Source organism: Rattus rattus, chromosome X, assembly GCF_011064425.1.
Source record: "Rattus rattus isolate New Zealand chromosome X, Rrattus_CSIRO_v1, whole genome shotgun sequence".
NCBI lineage: Eukaryota > Metazoa > Chordata > Mammalia > Rodentia > Muridae > Rattus > Rattus rattus.
The window spans coordinates 14,460,983-14,475,605 of NC_046172.1; the positions used below are offsets into that span (position 1 = coordinate 14,460,983).

The 14,623-nt window shown below is 50.8% G+C and overlaps 2 protein-coding genes across 2 annotated transcripts; one reads left to right on the top strand and one right to left on the bottom strand.

The window, feature by feature from the left end:
• Nucleotides 1–85: 85 nt before the first annotated feature.
• On the top strand, nucleotides 86–3,653 carry Plp2 (proteolipid protein 2). The gene is made up of 5 exons (XM_032889977.1): nucleotides 86–320; nucleotides 1,511–1,663; nucleotides 1,758–1,853; nucleotides 2,357–2,447; nucleotides 3,101–3,653. Exons 1-5 carry the CDS (start codon nucleotides 225–227, stop codon nucleotides 3,118–3,120), a joined length of 456 nt encoding a protein of 151 aa, XP_032745868.1. The 5' UTR covers nucleotides 86–224; the 3' UTR covers nucleotides 3,121–3,653.
• On the bottom strand, nucleotides 3,652–14,278 carry Prickle3 (prickle planar cell polarity protein 3). Its single transcript, XM_032889975.1, is given in 9 exon segments — nucleotides 3,652–4,495; nucleotides 5,062–5,361; nucleotides 6,185–6,371; nucleotides 6,460–6,663; nucleotides 7,631–7,768; nucleotides 8,060–8,173; nucleotides 11,760–11,943; nucleotides 12,769–12,854; nucleotides 13,969–14,278. Coding segments are annotated over 9 exon segments (1,872 nt in total). The 5' UTR covers nucleotides 14,011–14,278; the 3' UTR covers nucleotides 3,652–3,878.
• Between the last annotated feature and the right edge of the window lie 345 nt (nucleotides 14,279–14,623).

Consider the following 14,623-nt stretch of genomic DNA (forward strand, 5'->3'; position numbering starts at 1 on the left):
TATCGTCTTCGGCCTCAGGGCAAAGGGGGCTTCCGGGGCGGCCTCTACCTGGCCCGGCCCCCTCCGGCCCCGCCTGCTTTGCTAGGCGCGGTGATTCATTCCCTCCTTTGCCCGGGGGCCCCCTTCCCGGACTGACGGCGGGACAGACGGCTGGGTGTGCAGCAATCTCGAACCCGTGAGCCAGAAAGCAGAGCTTCTGCGTCCCAAGGACTCCAGCACACACCATGGCGGACTCTGAGCGTCTCTCGGCTCCCGGCTGCTGGTTAGCCTGCACCAGCTTCTCGCGCACCAAAAAGGGAATTCTCCTGTTTGCTGAGATTGTGAGTGTTCCCGGGCCAGAGGGTGGGCAGAGGCCGGGTGTGCAGGCAGGACCACACGGTACGGGACTGTTTCGGTTGAGGCAGGCACGTGGCCCAGCTGCTTGCTGCTTGGCAGTGAGGTGCAGGTAGGTGAGTTCGTGGAGGAGGGTCGAAGCCAGCCAAGGTGCAGGGCGTTCGGTGGGGCATGGGCAAAGTGTTGGAGAGCCGGTGGTGCACTAGTGAGGCGAGTTACCTCTAACTGATGTTGGGAGCTGTGGGTGTGTGGGTGCGTGTGTGGGTGTAGACTTATAGTGACCGGAGAGAAGGGGTCCTGGGGAGTGGGAGCCTCTCGTGGCAGGGCGTGGCCGGCCTGGGCACTAGCTGGCGGGCTGGCAGTGCGCCCAAAGGCGGGGCCTGTTGGGGTGGGGTAGAGCTAGTCCCCTCTAGGGTAGGGCGTTCCACACTTCGCCAGTTCTTCCTTGCCCATTTGGGACTGGATGGGAGGTCCTTAGCTCTTTGGATGGTTATACGGAACCTCGGTTTTCCATCCCCCTCCAAGTGGGCACCGCCTTTGGGTCACTTATAAAAGAGGTGCGGCTCCTTTAACGGAGCCCTGCCCTTCTAGTGTCATTCTCACCCCTTCCCAAAGGGGTTGCCCGGGGAACCGAACGTCCCTCCCCCTAAAGGCATGGACGCTGGCGCCACCAGCGCTCACAAAACACCTGGTAGAGCCACTCCCTTCAGGAAAGGAGAACTGAAGCACATAATTCTCCTCTTTTCTTACTGGGTGACTCTGGGCAAGCCACATAACCTCTCTGTGACTCACTTTCCTCATGTGTGAAATAAATGTACCTAGCTCATTAGATTCTTGTGATGATTAAGTGAAATATGACTTGAAAAGCTCTGAGACAATGCATGCAAGAGGTGTTTCGCAATGATCGGATGTCATTTTCTCACTCCTGGTAGTTATTTGAGAAAAATAAGTTTTTTCTTTCTTCCCCAACATCCTCAACTGACTCTACTGAGTGGGTGGAACCTAGGGCCTTGCACATGTTAGGCAAATGCTCAGCCACTGAGCTACATTTCCAGTCTTGGAAAGAAGATATCCTCCCCCCGCCCCCATGGATATTTAAGTTTGAGATCCCTCTTTTCTAATTTAAACCATTGCTTTGAACCCATGGCTGATTGAGGCCCATTTTTCTCCCTCTCAGATACTGTGCCTGGTGATTTTGATTTGCTTCAGTGCCTCTACATCAGCCTACTCCTCCCTGTCGGTGATTGAGATGATCATTGCTGCTGTCTTATTTGTCTTCTACATGTGTGACCTGCACTCCAAGATCTCATTCATCAATTGGCCTTGGACCGTGAGAAAGGGGCCAACAGTGCCGAGACTGGGTGGGGGTTGGGAAGTTGCAACTCTGGTTGCTAAGATCACCTTTTTCTCTGTCCACGTCACAGGACTTCTTCAGATCCCTCATAGCAGCTATCCTGTACCTGATCACTTCCATTGTTGTCCTTGTAGAAGGACGAGGCAGCTCCAAAATCGTCGCTGGGGTAAGGGCCCAAGAAACAGACCCAAAGCACAGTGAGAAAGACTTGAGGATCTAGGGGCTTCTGCAGGAGTGTGCGAGCCACACCAGGCCAAAGTTGCAACCTGGATTTACCGCAAAGTCTGGCCCCAGCAATGAATTTTACCTACCAAGATCCTTTGGTGTGAAAACACTGTCCGATGTCGGACACAGATCTTGTGAGAGTCAAAGGCTGTCCCTTTGTCAACATGTTAGGCTACTATCTGCTAGAACGTTGTCTCAAATTGTAGTAGGAAGCAAGCCCTCTGCATATGAGGCATTGGGGGTGGATGTCCTATGCTGGGAGGTACTGGGGAGATGGTGAGGTAGAAGTATTCAGACTCTTGACCGTTCTCTGAGGATTCCTGGCTTCCTAGCATGAGGCTGGAGTCACTAACCTATATGGGCCCCTGTCGGGAGGGAGATAGAAAGACACAGAGGCTGAGTAGGAATGCCCTCTGATCCAATCTCATCACTCCTATCTTCTAGGTACTGGGCTTACTGGCTACCTTGCTCTTTGGCTACGATGCATACATCACCTTCCCTCTAAAGCAGCAAAGACATACAGCAGCCCCCACTGGTAAGAGAGAGTGTGTGTGTGTGTGTGTGTGTGTGTACACTTTTGTGCATGCTGGGGCAAAAGGCTGGGCAGAGGTAGCAAACACCTTTAATCCCAACACTCTGGAGGCACAGGGCAGGCAGATCTCTATGAGTTCAAGGCCAGCCTGGTCTATATAGTAAGTTTCAGGACAACCAGGGCTACATATGAGACCCTGCCTCAAAAAACAAAACAAAACAAAAAAACAAAAACAAACAAACAAACAAAAACCCAAAAAACCCTTACAAAAAGAAAGAATAAAGAAAAAGGAAAAGGACCTCCTAGGGAAAGATATGACTACCAACTATGTCCTTATTGATTCTTTTTTTTCCTCCGACTGAGGACTGAACAGGGCCTTTAAACACTAGGCAAGCGCTCTACCCTGAGCTAAATTCCCAACCCCTTTTATTGATTCTTTTTTTTTTTTTTTTTTTTTTTTTTTTTTTTTTCGGAGCTGGGGACCGAATCCAGGGCCTTGCGCTTCCTAGGCAAGCGCTCTACCACTGAGCTAAATCCCCAACCCCCCCCTCATTGATTCTTAATGCCTTTTGTATCATGAAATGTCGTGTGTTAGCATTCCTTTCTGTATAAATGGGCATCTAGATTCATCAGTGCTTTCTTTCTTCCTCATGCAGACCCCACAGATGGCCCGTGATCGTCTTTCGGCTGTCTCTGCTACCTGTCAATAGCTCCTCCATCAGAAACTTCCTCCTGTCAGGCGGCGGTGGTGGTGCATGCCTTTAATCCAAGCACTCAGGAGGCAGAGGCAGGTGGATCTCTGAGTTTGAGGCCAGGGCTACACAGTGAGGTCCTGTCTCCAAAACAATACCTCCTCTGGTTTCCACAACTCTCCAGCCATTCTCTGACCCCATGGAAACTGCTTATGGTACAAGAGATTGAACCTAGAGCTGTGTGCCTCCTGGGCAAGCACTCTCTACTGAGCTCCATCCCTGTTAAAGTGCCTTTTTTGGGAGCTTTGTCTTCCAGCCTGCCAATCAACCCACTTTATGGGTGTGCCTAGATTCCCCTTTGCTCTGCAGTACCAGCAGCCAGACATGAGTTCTGCTTGAACCATATTCCCCACACAAGCTACAAAATGAGCTACCCACTACAAATAAGAACCTTTTTCTCTGTGTGGGGTGAGCTGTGAAGGGCTAAATAAACAATAAAAAGTATTGTCAAAGTCTATAATGAAGAAGTTAATTTTTTTGATCAAATGTGTGTTAGTATCAGGAGAAGGGAAACTGAGGTAAAGCCATCGGGACAAAGAAGCCAGGCGTTTCTTTAACAACTCTTACATTGCTTTGCTAATACAAACAAGATGGAGTGCAGAAGGGGACTGTGACTTAGTTCAGGACACTCATCATTTACACTGACTTTAGAAAGGTAGAGTTCCTAAAAAGCCGCCTTCCTTCAAGCCACGATGCAGTTCTTGTCCCGGGTCTGGCGAGGCATCACTGGGTGAGACTCTTGGACAAGTGGCTGGGCTGCCGAGTTAAAGGTTTCAGTTGCAGTGCCCTGAGTGGTCTTGGGCCTGCACAGATGAGGGGGCAGTGGGATGCGCTCCCCTAGGAAGAAGCCATCATCCTCAGAAGACTCTGAACTGGGGCTGGAGGGTGAGCTGGAACAAGATCCAGAATCTGAACCCGATCCCAAGTCACAGCGATGGTGGCCATGTCTGCCAGGATGGTGGTGGTGCTGGTGGCTCCCTCGGCGACGGCGCCGCCTCCGACGGCGGTGGTGATGGTGGTAGCAGCTGGGGGCTCTGGGCGGGGGACTTCGCGGTCTACGGCGCTGGGCTGGAGGTGCACTAAGGGTCCTTCGTGGACCTCCTTCAGATACCAGAGGGTCTCGGAAGCTGACACGAGGCGTACTCTGGCGACCAAAGGTGTTATTATCATCTGGGTGCAGGGCAGGATGGCCAGGGGATTCTGTAGGTGGCTCAGGAGCACTGCGAAGCCCCAGTTCAGGCATGGAGTGACGGTGGGGGGCCCCTCTCAGAAAGTGGGAGGGCTCTTCAGGGCCTGCAGCTAGAAAAAAAAAAGAAAGAAAGAAAGATGGAAGACACCGGATATGTGCTTGTTCTGTCTGGCCCTTATCTGAGGAAAAATTTGGGAATGCCTTCTTTTCTCTATTGGGACTGGGAAGTGGAGCAGGGGTCAGACATAGGATACCCCAAAATTTGACTCTTGCTTCGGGCTTTGGGTGGAGGGAAGGGTAGGGAGTAAATTAGCATGAAGTTTGGTATACCAACTGTGGCCAGGAAATGGCCTGAAGGGTTGGCCAGAAGTGGGTGTTATCAAGGGCCTGGAGTAGATTTGGTTTGAAGTAGAATGGAAGGGAAGCTTGGGTGTAATGGGTAGGGGGTGACCAGTTGCCTGAAGTGAGGAAATTACTTGGGCTTAAGATGGGACGAGTTGAGGCGTGTAAAGGCTCTGTGCAGGGGCAGGGTGGACCCAGGGTCAGCAGGCAAGTGGAATCAGGGCAAGAGACTAGTCCTGAAATGGAGAAGGACGGGCCCAGCTATCTGGGGAGACAGGACACTACAGGACAAAACTGAGCAGCCCAGGAAAGGCTTGATGGAGGCCAGGCTCACCAGGCTCTGACTTGGTACAGGTGCCTTTGCTGGCTGTCTCTGATGTCACCTCAGTAGTTGAGAAAGAAGCTGTGGAAGCTGTGAGTGGTGTGGTGACAGTGCCGGCGCTCCAGCTGCGACGGCCCGGCCCTGCAGTGGTGGTCTCAGACCCAAGGCTGCAGGCTCTTGAGCAGAAGATTAGGCCTCGACGTGGCAGGAAAGGGCGGCCCAGGAGAGCTCGACCGCAACGGCTACAGCAGAAGCATCGATCTGAAGCATGCCAGTGTTGGCCCTCATAAGCCATCTGACCCTGGTCCAGGCCTGTGAGGACCAACACACGTGGGAAAACTGAGGCAGCACTCATAGACTACCCTACCAAAGTGGGGTCTTTCTTAGGAAGAGGTGGGGGATTTGAAGTAGGGTACCCTGACTTTCTTCCCCACTCCCAGAAGGGGCTCTTTCTATGGAGAAAGGAGATAATGTGAGATTTAACCCTCAGCTTCCTTATCTTTTGGAGAGGAACTGACCAGCAATGGTACTTTTCTTTCCTATGATACTCATTTAAAGAGTGTAGATGGGCATTGAGCTCTAATACGTGATCATTAGGAGTGCCAGTCAGCTTTAGGTAGAAGGTAAATAAATGGAAGGCTAGACCTGAATAGAGGTGTGGCTGGTGGAGGCAAGACTTAGGTAGGACATGGATTTGGTGGGAAAGAAGCCAGTTTAAGAAGGTAGAGTGTCCAAAAAGGTAGGGTGTCCTAGAAGGCAGGACGTACAGTAAGATGAGGGAGAGAGGGAGGAAGGTGGAATGGAACAGAATATAGCTCGGGGTGGTAAGGGCTTCATTCAGTTCGGCATGCTGGAATCAGAGGGTGTTCTGCAGGTGCATTTAGTGTAGTGGTGGTGGTGGTGCTGATGTGTTGGTGGAATTTAGAAAGCATGACATGTAGGCTGGGGAGGCTAGATCAGTGATAGAAAATCTGTTGGGCATGGTAGGAGCTCTGGCCCTGAGTCCTGTCTCTAGCGCCAAAGGAAAGGAGGGGGAGGAGGAGCTAAGGGGAAGAAGGGAGAGAGAAGCATGAGTAGGGCCCTGGCCTTGCTGTTCATACGTCCCTCTGTCCTTTGCCAGCATGTTCTCACCCACCGATGTGTTCCCCACAGCCATCACAGTATTCCGCATGGCGGGCCTCATAGCAGGCGCAGCAGTGGGGGCGGCTCTGACGCATGACATAGCGCTGCCCTCCCTAATGAAGCTTCACACTGAAACAGCAGAAGTGACCCATGTGCCAGTGTCGGCCTTCCGCCTCTGTACATTCAGGGGAGAAGATGATCTGCAGGGCAGAGATCACCCGGGGCTGTCAGAAGAGCTTGCTTCTGGCTCGGCCCACCTTCCACACCTCTACCCAGGGAGGTACAAACCTCATCACACGCTTGGCAGCGAGGGCGCAGGCATTCAGCATGGTGGCGCCCACAGTACACCTTGCCAGCATGATAGAAGTAGATGAGGTCAACCAGCAACTCCTGGCAGGTGGTACACACAAAGCACTGAGGGTGCCAACAGGCACCAAGGCCTGCACGACTGGCAAAGACTGCAATGTCCCCACCTCCGATCTGCTTTCCACACTGCCAAATGACAGATACCATCACAGTTACCAAGACAGTCAGATGGATGGAGTGAGCCAAGCATGTGAGAACTTGGCCTCTCCCATGGTAAAGCTTTGTATATTTTTTATGACAGGATCTCAAGTAGCCCAGGCTGATTCTGAATTTAATACACAGCTATGACTGGACTTGAACCCCGATTCTCCAGTAACCAGCATCTCCTATGAGATAAATCTGAGATAGTTCCCACTCACAAGGAGGCTGGGATAGGGCACGTAAGAGATTGACTGTGCTTGTGGGCAAACCATAAAGACAAGCCTTAGTCATCAGGGATGGCCTTCCACGGAAGCCTTCTTCCAGGTCACTGGAGCAATTATTAAGCTGCACCCAGTGGAGGTGCTGTAGAGATAGTCTCCGCCCCTCAGAGCTCTCAGCCAATGGACCTCACCAAATAGTTTTAAAGGCAGGCCCTCACCCGCCAGGCAAGGTCTTGGAGACAAATCCCACTAACTGTGGAGGGTTCTACCTCAGGATTCAGACTCTGCCACTGTGCATCACTTTATTAATATTATTATCTGTTGTTATGAATTTGCATGGTTGGGGATGGGCTTGTGAGGGAGCTCTTTTGTTTTGAAACAGGGTTTTACTATGTAGCCCAGGATGCCCTTGAACTTAACAATACTTCTGCCTTAGCCTCCCAAATTGTTGAGAGGACATGTGTGAGCCACATGTGTGATCCAGCTATGTGAATCAGATCCTAAGAACAAGTCCTGATCACAAGAAGAGTCAGAGAGACAACCCCTGCTCCATGCCTTCTGAATGGAGGAGAAGAAACTACAGAACTATCCATCAAGGCCTTAGAGACAAATTAGACCCCATAGTGGTCTCCAAGGGGCATATTTTATTCACCAGAGGGCTCGAGAGACACCCCAATGGGTTAAGTGGTAGGTCTCAGGGCCTTCACTCGCTGAGATCCTCCATAGCTTACCTCCTCGCAGATAGCCCCAGTAATGGTCACTGGGAAGATTCGAACGGTGGCCCGTCCCAGATTCTCCCTCTTCCTCTGCTGGCTGAAGGCTCGCAACTCTTTCTTCTCCTCCTCTTCCAGGGCTGTGCAGTACTGTGCCTGGGGAGAGATGGAGTCTCTGGACTTCATCCACACTCACAGAATTTACTTCTATGCCACTGTCTATATGGTGCCTCCCATTGGCCATACCCATCCCTCGCCTTTCTCTCAAGACTCAGTTAAGTTTGGTCAAGGAATGTCTCCCTTTGGATCCTGCTTCTCCAGGTCTTTCACTTTAGCTCAGCTCACCTTTCTTTAGCTGATCCTGCCCATTTCTTGCCAGTTCCCTCAAAATTTTCCAGGCTGTACCCCACTCCTAGCATGCCCATCCAGCCTTCCTCCCCTCTTCACCTCACTGTCGTGTGGGGGTAGCTGATGCAGCAGCTGCTTTATCCTGTATTTCTCCCCAGGACTGTTGACATAGGGAACCTTGTCCTCTGGAAGGCAACTGAAAAACTGGTAAACCTGGGAGGAGGTGAAAGGGTAAGAGAAAACAATTACAGTTAGGGATGAGCTAGGATACAGCGAGGTCATGGGTCCCCCGTTCTATGGGAAAATTCAAGTCATCTGCAGGGCACTTCTCCTGATGGCAGTCTCTTTCCCGAAACTCCTGAATGGTTGAAGGGACCTGCAGGGCAAACCCTGCTCTCTTCCCTTTATAGCAAAACTTCTCAAAAGAGTTGACTATTCTGGTCCATTCCACTTCCTCTGTTCCAATTGTATCTTGACTCAACTCAGGTCACTGGGGATATCTGCGCTGCAAAAAATAAGTCATTGTTCTCGTCTTAGTCCTCATTGGTTAGAGCATCCTTAGTCCAGGTCCTGGCTGATTACTCTCACTTCCTGAAAACAGTTTCTTCCTTGGGCCTCCAGAATACCACAAAGCCCTGGCTTCCTTCCTTCCTTCCTTCCTCACCGGCTGTTCGTCTCATTCTTTAAATTGTTCCTCGACTAGTGGACACCTGAATATGGGATGGTTATAGGGCAGAGTCCTTGGTCCTCTCGCCTCTGTGTATATATACCCTCTTAGAAATTGCATCTACCTTGGCTCTAATGGTCATCTGTTGACTAAGGTGCCAAGAATGCAGTCCCAAGACCTCTCCCCATGTCCTAGGTAATGTAGCTATGTAATTAGCACCACCAACTCTTATTCAAACTTGCTCTTGGTTAGCTTTTTAAAAAATTTCTCCTTCCCTGACCTTTCCTCTTTGAGATGGGGGTCTCAATATACAGTTCTTGCTGGTTTGGCCCTTACTATTTGGATCAGGTTGGCCTTGGTCTCCTGATGCTGGAATTACAGGTCTGCACTACTATATTTGGTTTGCCTTAGCTTCTTTCTTTTCTTTTTGCTTTTTAGGTGTTTTGAGACAGACAGGGTTTCACTATGTAGAAGACAGGCTGGCCTCGAACTCACAGACATCCTGCCTGCCTCTGCTTCCCAAGTGCTGGGATTAAAGGTGTGTGCCACCACTGCCTGGCTGGTTTTTTTCATACTTTTTCATACATCTATCTATCTATCTATTCCAACTACATATCCCTAGCTGGTGGAGCCTGGAGCTTGATATGTAGACCAGGTTGGCTTTGAATTCACAAAGATCTACCTGCCTCACTCAGCATCTCAAATGCTGGTACTGAAAGCCTGTGTAACTGTGCCTGACTTTTGATTTCTCTCTCTCTCTCTCTGCTTCTCTCTCTCTCTCTCTCTCTCTCTCTCTCTCTCTCTCTCTCTTCTTTCTTTCTTTCTTTTTTCCTAGTTAGGGTTTCTCTATGTAGCCTTGGCTGTCCTGGTATTCTCTCTGTAGGCCACGCTGACCTTGAACATTGAAGGATCTGCCTGCCTCTACCTCCCAAGCGCTGGACAAAGTCATGTGCCACCATGTCCAGATTGATTTCTTTTCTTAAAGACTGGGACTTGTTATGCAGTCTAGATTGTGCTGGGTCACATAGTGCGCTCCAGTCCAATCAAGCGATACAGAGCCCTGTCTCACTAGAAAAATCCCACCAAAACTACAAATGACAATGTATCCAGAACAGAGGCTGGGTTGCCTAGCATGTGCAAAGACACAGTACTCTATCAAGTATAGATTTCCAAAAACAAGGCTCACACAGGAGTGACCTCTGTGTCATAGCTTCCTAGTCACTAGTCCTGATTCCACCCTTGCTACTACAGGCTGTTACAGCAGCCAGATAGACCATTATATAAGAAGACAAACTGTGGGTTGGGGATTTAGCTCAGTGGTAGAGTGCTTTCCTAGCAAGCACAAGGCCCTGTTGGGTCCTCAGCTCGGAAAAAAAAAAAAAAAAAAAAAAAGACAAACCGAGTCCCTCTTCTCCTCACAGCCCTCTTGAGCCTCTCCCCTTATTCAGAGCAAAGTTCTGTCCATGGCCCGCTAGTTCCTCTGCCCTTTCCTGCAGGCACTCTCACTTTGCCCACCCTGCTCCTGCCTCACTGGTCTCCTCAAATTTCTTCACACAGATGTGCCAAGCACATACTGCCTCAATACCTTGGCATTTCTACTTACTTAACCTGGACTGTGCCAACCTCAGACCTCTGCAAGGCTCACTTCACCTCCTTCAGGGCAGCTCAGATAGGGCTTGCCTGGGCATTCTATTTATAATCCTGGCTTCCCTCCCTTTCCTCCCTCAGCTTTTTTTAATTCCATAGCCCTTATGCCACCTGATGCACCGTCATGCCTTTCCCCTGAGAGTTCCATGCCTGAGAGTTTAACTCACCAAAGATATTTTTAAAGGATCCATATGAACTGAACACCTCTACACAGAGATTTTTTTTTCTGGGACAGTGTCTCTCTGTGTAGTTCTGGCTGTCCTGGAACTCACTCTGTAGATCAGGTTGGCCTCAAACTTACAGAGATCCATCTGCCTCTGCCTCCCAAGAGCTGGGATTAAAGATATATTACCATACCCAGCTATTTTTTTCCTGAACACTATCCTTTTTTCCCTGGCTATGGGCTTGAGTCCAAGGCCTTGTAAATGTTAGGCATGTTCTTCACAAGAGAGCTACAAATCCCAGCCCAGAAACAATACAACTGCTTCTCTCATCTGGCGTTTGCAGTGTACTACGGTTTATAATCTAGAGAAGATTTAAAGTGTATGGGAAGATGCTTAGGTCATATACAAAGATAGCATGCCATTTTACTTAAGGTGTAGGTTATATACAAACACTATACAGTTTTATATAAGAGACTTGAGTATTTTTGGATGTTGGTATTCCTGTGAGGGAATGTAAGTGCCAGCGTGTGTGTGTGTGTGTGTGTGTGTGTGTGTGTGTGTGTGTGTGTGTGTGTGTGTGTGTGATTTGCTGCTGGAATTAAAACCCAGGGTCATATGCGTGCTAGGGCAAATGCTCTATGCCAGAACCATACACCCCCACCCCCACCTCTGTTTCATGGTTTCTTTACTGTCCTCAGTGCCTAGAAGTGTCCAACAAACCGTGAATGCTCAGTAACAATCAAATGAATGCATAATTCATCGGCGTTTGACCTAGTGAATGAGATAAAGTCTGGAGTAAAGGACAGAATAGGAATGGGGCTGGAGAGACAGTTCAGTGGCTAAAGGTGCTCTCCTGTTCACGCAGAGAGCTGGAACTCAGTTTCTGGTGCACACACGACAGCTGACAATCTCCATAACGCATTTCCAATGGATCTGATACTCTCTTCTGGTCTTTTCAGGCACGCAGCAGACAAGATATGCCAAAGACGGACGACGGACGGACGGACGGACGCACGGACACACACACACACACACACACACACACACACACACACACACACACACACACACACACACACACACACACACACACACACACACACACACACACACACACCCTCTTTAAAAAAGAAATGGGATGGACAGTGAACAAGATCCAGAGGAACTGGCCCAGTGATCACTCAGAACAGACACTCTGTGGTAGGCAGACCACAACCGCACTCCAGCGTTACTCCAGAAACAGGTTTGCTCTCAGATGTATATGTGCCTGCATATGTGTGCGTCCACTGGAGAATGAGAGTGGGTAGCAGCTTTTGGTCACCTGCTCCGGCTTAAGGCCAGGGGGTACCCAGGCATACTCCTCTGAGGCACAGCCTGAGTCGTCATCGGAAATGGAGTGGCGCTGGAAGTCTGAGATGAGCCGGCACATGATGCGTTCCAGGTCCACAGGCACAGTGTGTACAGCATGCTCCTCCCGTGGGCATTTGCAGTGCTGGCAGATCTTTCTGTGAGAGCCAGGATAGGAGTCTATTACTAAGGAGTGGTCCACTCAAATCTCTAGGCAGCCCAGGTCCAAAAATGAAGGGCAGGACATGTAGATTAACACCAAAGGACTCAGAGCTGGGACAGAGCTCTGTGCCTGAGGCCAGGGCTGACAGGAACTGAGGCTAAGAGCCAGGGTCTGACTTTGCCTTGTGACCAGACCATGGGACACTGGCTGTGCCAGGCTTAGCTTCTGGATGATGACTGGTCTGGAAAATAGGGGCCTAGAGGACTGGGGGGTTGGGCTGTGATCCTGGGTACAGGATGTGTAGGGGTGGGGCTTCAATTTCAGTTCTGGTGCTTGTGTCATATCCTCTGGGCATCAGGCCTGGCAGAGGCAGGATTCCGGGGCTGAGACTAGTCATAAATCAAGGGATTTTCTCAGGCAAACGAGTCTGTGCTCTGTGGAGTAACCACCCCTGAAGGCAGGTCTCTAGGTTATATGTAGAGGGAGTGAGGACACAGTTGGGAGTCTGTAGGACTATGGGCTCTTAGACTTTGGGTGCTATGCTCCAGGAGGAGAGAACACTGGGTATGAGGGGCAAGTTCTGAGCCTAAGAAGGGGCCTGTGGACGAGGCTAGAAGATCGCTCTAGAGATGTGTCTTAGATGTGAGAGAAGATTCTTTTGGGGTTCAGGACTGTGGAACACTCCTGGGAACAGGTCTCCTGGGAATGAGTCAGGGGCGGGGCCCTGGAATGAACTTTGAGGTTCCTTTCCCAACTAAGCTCTCTGTGGGCGGAGCTCAAGCCTTGGGGCGGGTCTCTGACAAAGGCTAGGGTCACTTACCTCCAGCCGTGCAGCAGGAAGCCTGGGCACTGTTCCCTGCAGGAGTTGCAAGGCTGGCCGCGGGCAGGGTCCTCTGCCTCTGGAGGCTGTAGTGGGTGGGGGTAGATGCAAGAAGAAATAAGGTGCTGGAGTAGGGAGGAAGAAGTGAACGCCTGCTACTCCACTCCCAGGCTCACAACCGCAGGCTGGGGCCTGTCTTACTGGGGGCAGCGCTGGGCAGGCCGAGACCGCGCCTTGAGCGCGGGGGAGGAGGAAACAATCAAACCAGAGGCAGGGCAGCTGAGACCACTTTCCTGTATGTGTTCCCTTTCCAGGGAATTCTCCTGTCTGGGCTGGTCTGTCCCTCTTTAGTTCTCAGACAGGTCTGTCAGAGAGTCCTCTACCTACCAGAGCAGAGTCCCTAATCTGGGCATTCCCTCCCAAGTCTCCCTTCAACATCCAAGGTTCCAGCTGCACTCCAGTTCCACAGGGTAGGCATCTGAGAACCTACCCTTTCCCTGAGATCCCTCATGAACTCTGGGCCATGCCCTCCCTTCAGAAGTTCTCCTGCCTCTCCCCCATCTCCATCTCTCCTACCTGAGGGACAGAAGAGCTATCTTTAGGGCCACAGGCCATCCCTGCTTCATTCAGAAAGCCACATCCTAAGAAATCTTTGCTTTACCCTTCACACTTCAGGACTAATCTCTTCTTTAGTCCAGATTCCACCTTTCTTGGTTAAAGATATTTCAAAGGAAAAGAGAAACCATCCTATCTAGGAAGTCAGCTTCCAGACTCCGATGGAAGTCTGGAAATCTTCTGATCCTAAATCTTAGTTTATTGACTCTTGATACCCATGGATGAAAAACCCCACTCTCATTCTGTAGTCCCGTAATGTATGAGGTCCCTTAATCAGAAACTCAGGATGTCCTACTCTTTCAACCTCAAATCTCAAGACCCTATTCTTTACGCCTTTTGGATTAATTCACAGGTAAGGGGGCACCCCAAGATTGCAACGGTGTTAAAAGTGTGAGATGTGTTAGGGGCTTGAGCCACCATAGCTACACGACTGTACTTCAGTCCCAGTGCTCAAATCTGGGAAAGCTGGGGAAATGAGTTCCCAGATCCTCCCTTGGGGTGCCTTCCCTCTGTCCCGGTGCCCTGCCCCCTCTCCTGAATCTCAGGTTACCCCTGACCCCCACCACTGCCCTGAGCCCTGCTCACCGCACGCCCGGAGCGGCGCCTCCTGGACCCACGCGCGAACATGGCGCGCCCAGACAGAGTCAAGCCCGGCTGGGTCAGACGAATGGAGTCTGCTGCCACGGCGCGTCGGGCCTGGCAGCTCTGTTCCGTAAACTTGACTCCGAGGTGGGAGGAGCACGCTTTCTAGGGCACGCCCCGCGGACTGTGTAGTGTCTCAGTCACCCCGGTGTCCCCTATCTAAAGGTGAGTGAGTACTTTGCTGGAAAGCCTGCTGTTGGTATTTATCCCGGGGCTAGAGCCAGAGCCCGGTGTCTGAAGGCTGAGCCTTCACTATCCTCGGTGCCACATGGCTTTTAGAGTTTGAAAGCCGGAAGCAAGCGGGTTTGGATGTGGAGACATGGTGAGAGTGTTACACTTGAGTGCTTGTTTCCATGAAGAGTGTCTTGAAAGTTTTGGGGGACAGGGGTCAAAGTCACCTCTTGGTCCTTTCCCAGGTTCTCTTTTCCCGGGATGGATGTTACAACGACCGGTCCAGCTTCATCTTCAGTCGTAACTGGTGTTCTGTGGCTCTTACCGTCCTGCTAGACCTGTTCCATTTTTAGGGTCAGAACTGAGGTATATGTGGAAAAGTCTGAAATCACTGGCGAGGTTCCCCACTGCACCTCTGCCCAGAGAA